This window comes from Anneissia japonica, unplaced genomic scaffold (assembly GCF_011630105.1).
Source record: "Anneissia japonica isolate Jap-2015-1 unplaced genomic scaffold, ASM1163010v1 scaffold718_len1063573_cov188, whole genome shotgun sequence".
NCBI classification, from domain to species: Eukaryota; Metazoa; Echinodermata; class Crinoidea; order Comatulida; family Comatulidae; genus Anneissia; species Anneissia japonica.
In genome coordinates, this window is record NW_022727435.1 from 492,119 (window position 1) to 496,945 (window position 4,827).

The 4,827-nt window shown below is 35.6% G+C and overlaps 1 protein-coding gene across 1 annotated transcript in view; it reads right to left on the reverse strand.

The window, feature by feature from the left end:
• The window catches only part of LOC117113752, a 20,753-nt gene extending 17,328 nt beyond the window's left edge, over positions 1–3,425 (reverse strand). Inside the window, exon 1 of the mRNA XM_033257198.1 lies at positions 3,348–3,425. Within this exon, the coding sequence (XP_033113089.1) occupies positions 3,348–3,385 (38 nt within the window). The 5' untranslated portion in view covers positions 3,386–3,425. The remainder of the gene's footprint in view (positions 1–3,347) is intronic.
• Between the last annotated feature and the right edge of the window lie 1,402 nt (positions 3,426–4,827).

The following is a 4,827-nucleotide window of genomic DNA, read 5'->3' on the forward strand; positions in this document are numbered from 1 at the left end:
CCCTACCTATTATATTTCTATAAATTAATCAACAAATATCTCATTAATCACACTAACGTAAATAAGCCTATAGAAGTATTATTTAAGTATTATTAATTCTTTATTAAAGCATTATTCGAGCACCTTCATTATTATTATTATTATTATTAATATTATTATTATTGATAGTGAAAATGTTACCTTTCAGAGTCTTCGTTTTTCTAAGTCCAAGCTTTCGCTGTTGTCACAACAGCATCATTCAGGGAACTACCTTACTGGTTTTGTGACCGTTCTATGGTTGAACAGTCACATAACAGCAGGTCACTGAAGATGGCTGGTAGGTCATATCCTGTGTCCCTATTAAGGGTGGGCTTCTGGGTGTCAATCTCAATGTTTTCCCTTATTTTTCTTTTCCAGTATTGTCCCTCACGGCACACTACTTCCATGTTTTCCATTTGTATGATGTGTTTCGTTGATTTGATGTGTTCTCCAACTGCTGTGATTAATCCAGATTGTCTGGTGTGTTCTTTGTATCTTGTGCCAATTGCTCTTGCTGTCTCACCAACGTACGTGGCGGGGCATTCCGGGCAACAGATTTTATAAATTCCTCCAAATATGTTGGCTTTTGGAGTGTTGTCTTTGGGGTGTACTAAAAAGGATCTGATGGTATTAAATGGTCTGTGGTATGTTTGTACCCCATGTTCTTTGTATACACTTGTGAGTTTTTCTGATAAGCCTCTGATGTAAGGTATAGGTACTCTAATCTGTGTAGTATTGTTTTCTGGAGTAGTTTTGTGTTGTGTTTGTTTATGTGGGATGTTGTGTATATCCAGTCTTTGTAACCGTTGGCCTTCAGTGCTGTTTTTATATGTTTCTGTTCAATCTGTTTGTCTTGTTCTGTAGTGACTACTGTAATGTGTTAACACGGTGGAGCAATGTTCTCACAACCGATCGTTTATGTTCTAGGTGGTGGTTGGAATCAAAGTGTAAATACTGGTCGGTATGAGTCGGTTTTCTATAAATAGTGATTTTTGACACTGTTGTTATCATTGCGGTGTATCACTGTGTCGAGGTAGGCAAGCTTACCCTCTGACTCTTTTTCATAGGTGAACTTAATTAATGTGGGGATCCATACTATTGATGTGTTTTGTGAAGTTGTCAATATGTTCCTCGTGGATGAATACGAAGGTGTCATCAACATAACGTTACCATAGTAGTGGAGGATAAAGGTGCTGTTGATAATGTTTTGTTTTCAAATTGTTCCATATATAAGTTGGCAATAATGGGTGACACTGGTGATCCCATGGCTGCGCCATGAGTTTGTTTGAAAAAATCTCCCCTGTATCTAAAATATGTGGTGTTTAGTACACAAGTGAGGAGATCAAGTATCTGTGTGATGGTTATGAAGTGCGGTTTGTGATAGAGGTGTCATGTGCTAAATAATCTCTGGTTGCCTCTATTGCCTCGTAAACCGGAATGCTTGTGAACAAACCAGACACGTCATACGAGATCATTTTGTGACCAGAAGGAATGATTAGTGATTTGATTTTGGTTACAAAATCTTGACTATTGGAGATATGTTGTTCCGTGGTGCCAACTAACGGACCAAGTATGGTAGCTAACATTTTAGATGCGTTGTATGTGTCACTACCTATACAGTACTAGCCACAATAGGCCTAAGTGTATTTCCTGTTTGTGGATTTGAGGAGTGCCATAGATTTTAGGAACTTCCTCTAATGTGGGGTACCCTATAGATAAAATCCTTAGTGGCCTTCGGTATAGGTTCTTAATTAAAGTGATTAACTCCCGTTTAAAAATAGGGGTGGGGTCATTCTTTAGTTTTTTTGTAGGTATCTTTGTCTGATAAAAGGTTGCTCATTTTAGTTTCGTAGTCAGGTGTGTTCATAATGACAGTAGCTCAATAATATATATTATTTTATATATTAATTTATCAACATGAATTAGCATATGTGGAAAACATGAATTAGCATACGGCATGTGGATAAAATTATCGCAGAAAATAAACTTATAATTTATAAGATTATTTTTTAAGGATCAAATAAATAACATTTTTATTTAAAAGCAGGTTTTGCATGGACGTAATTTTACTTAATATACTAATTATTATTATCTCATTAATCAAACTATCGTAAAATTATTATTATTATTATTATTATTCTTTGTTTATTTTTTGTTTTATGTATATGCCTAGGCATATATAATATATAATGTATATATTTAATAATTTAATTAGAAATAATTATCAATTATTGATATAATAAAGCTAAATATTTAGAACATCATTAATACAACGCCTTCATGACAGTCCAGCCCTCTAAATCTTGTTTTAATTACTAAGTGAAATCACTTCAATGCTATATTTTGATCTTCATTCATTATTATTATTATTATCATTATTATTACTTTTTTATTATTATTATTTATTATTATTATTATCTGTATTATTTTCATTATTATTTTCAATTTATTATTATTTATTTATTATTTTTATCTGTATTATTATTATTAATTTATTTATTATTATTATTATCTGTATTATTATTATTATTATTATTATTATTATTATTAGTATTAGTATTATTATTATTTTATGTCCTTGCCATTATTATTATTTCTCTGGTAGATGACCGAAATGCAGGCACGACCGAAATGATCTGTATTCATCTTGTACAAGGACATATTCCCTTTTTTGCCTACCAGTCTCATCACGTTTTGAGTGAAATAAAATTATGAATTATGACTTACAAATGTCACCTATCGATAAAAACATTGATTCCATTAATTAACAGCAGCTTTTCGCACTGTGGCAGTGCCGATAGAGAACACTACTTTTTCGCACTGCGGCAGTGCCGATAGAAAACAGCAGCTTTTTGGCACTGCGGCAGTGCCAATAGAAAACAGCAGCTTTTTTTCGCACTGCGGCAGTGCCAAACCGGCACTGTGGCAGCGCCGATAGCCACTACTTAACAAATGTGTGTAAAAACACGCATTTTTAGAACGCATTCCTACCCGTGTTTTTGTTTTGTGGCCCGTTTCCCCTACTGGGGAAAAAACACATGTTTTTAAATAAACCATTTAAAAACACGTGTTTTTTTGCTCAGCAGAAACAAGCCAGTGGAATAGTACTCTAGGGCCTAGGCCTAGCTCCAGGCCTGGCCTAGGCATAGCCAAGTCCTAATTGTTGCGTAAGTAAAAAAGAAGCCTAAGCCCTAGTACTAGGCTAGCCTACTAGAGTAGGCCTAGTAAGTAGATTTAGGCCTAGGCTAGGGACCTACTACTAGTAGGCTAAGCCTTGTGGGTCCTGATTATTAATAGGCCTAAATACTATTGTGAATCAGTTACATTACTTCGTTTCAGTTTTATCTTCTGCGCTTCTATCGTCCATGTCGCAGCAGCATCAGGTCGCATTTTCAATTCAAAACAACAGTGCGCCACCTGCCTTTCTTTCTCAAAGAGCTAGAGCTGGCGCGGACGTACGTGTGTAACCATGGAGGTATTATTAATAATAATACCTCCATGGTGTAACCATGGAATGTTGTCACCATGGGATTTGTAATGACACCTTAGAATCTTGGATTTTCTGTGAACTTCTCATTAAATCTTGGGATTTTTTGGAAAGATATGTAATTTTTTTATATCAATAAATGAACAAATAGGCTGCTAATGGCCATTATAACACTATAGTTGACAGTTATGAGCTGGGTTTTTTAATTTGTTCAAAAAGACCCATACATTGTTTTTTTTTTTCAATTCTTTTGATAAGGCTGATGTTTAAAGCAATTTTAATAATTTTCCAAAAATAAGAAGGTGCATTTCAAGCTAAATTTCTTGATATGTGTCCCATTGTCGGATTTGTTTGCTTCAGAGGGCAAATCATAAAGTGAGCAAATTGTAAGATACCTCTCTAGACGCTCGGATATGGCACCCCCCCCCCCCCAGTATGGTCGAAGAAACATGGTCGAAATCCAGTTTGTCGAAACCCGGTTGGCCGAATTTAACCCACTTTGCCGAAAACCCAGTTTGCCGAATCCAGTTCACCGAAAACATGAAATCCCAGTTGGCCGAAACCCGGTTTGCCGAACCCAGTTGCCGAATTTGGATTTTGTCGTCACCACCGTCGTACAAAAGCGCAGCACACTACTAGGCTATTTTGAAATAAAATGTAATAAACAGCAATTAATGTAGGCGAAATCCTGCCCCCCCCCCCCTTGGAATTTTTTTTTTTTTTTTTTAATTTAAAAAATAAAAATTCTCTGTGTACCGGTACACACATAGGTCTACTTACTGTAATAAGAATGAGAAAAAAATTAGCTGACCGTTTACAAAAGGGGAAAACCTTGAATTTTGATTAAAAGACTTCAGAAGTCGGGGAATACTCCATCTATGAACCAAAATTTTCCCGGGGAGGACCCCGACCCCCGTTTTATTTGGGTTTCATTGATTTATTGAAAAAAGATTACATAGATGTATGCAGCGACTCAATTGTTGTTATGTACTGTACATACACACATATAGTATGGCTACTAGTATTTACAGTAATAAGAATGAGAAGTTTACCTGACCGTTTTCAAGCGGAGGAAAACCATAAAATTCCAAGAACTTAAAAGTTAAAAGACACCCCAGAAGTCGGGAAAGCTCCATTTCCTGCCATCCAGTGATCAAATTTTTCCCGCAGAGGACACCCGGACCCCAGCTCTTCCTCTTTGGGGTTATCCATGGAAAAAAGTATACGTAAGCAACTAAATTTTTTTTAAATGTACGTATACACACATAAATAGGCCTATTTATTGTAATAAGAATGAGAAAGTTTACCTGACCGTTTTCAAG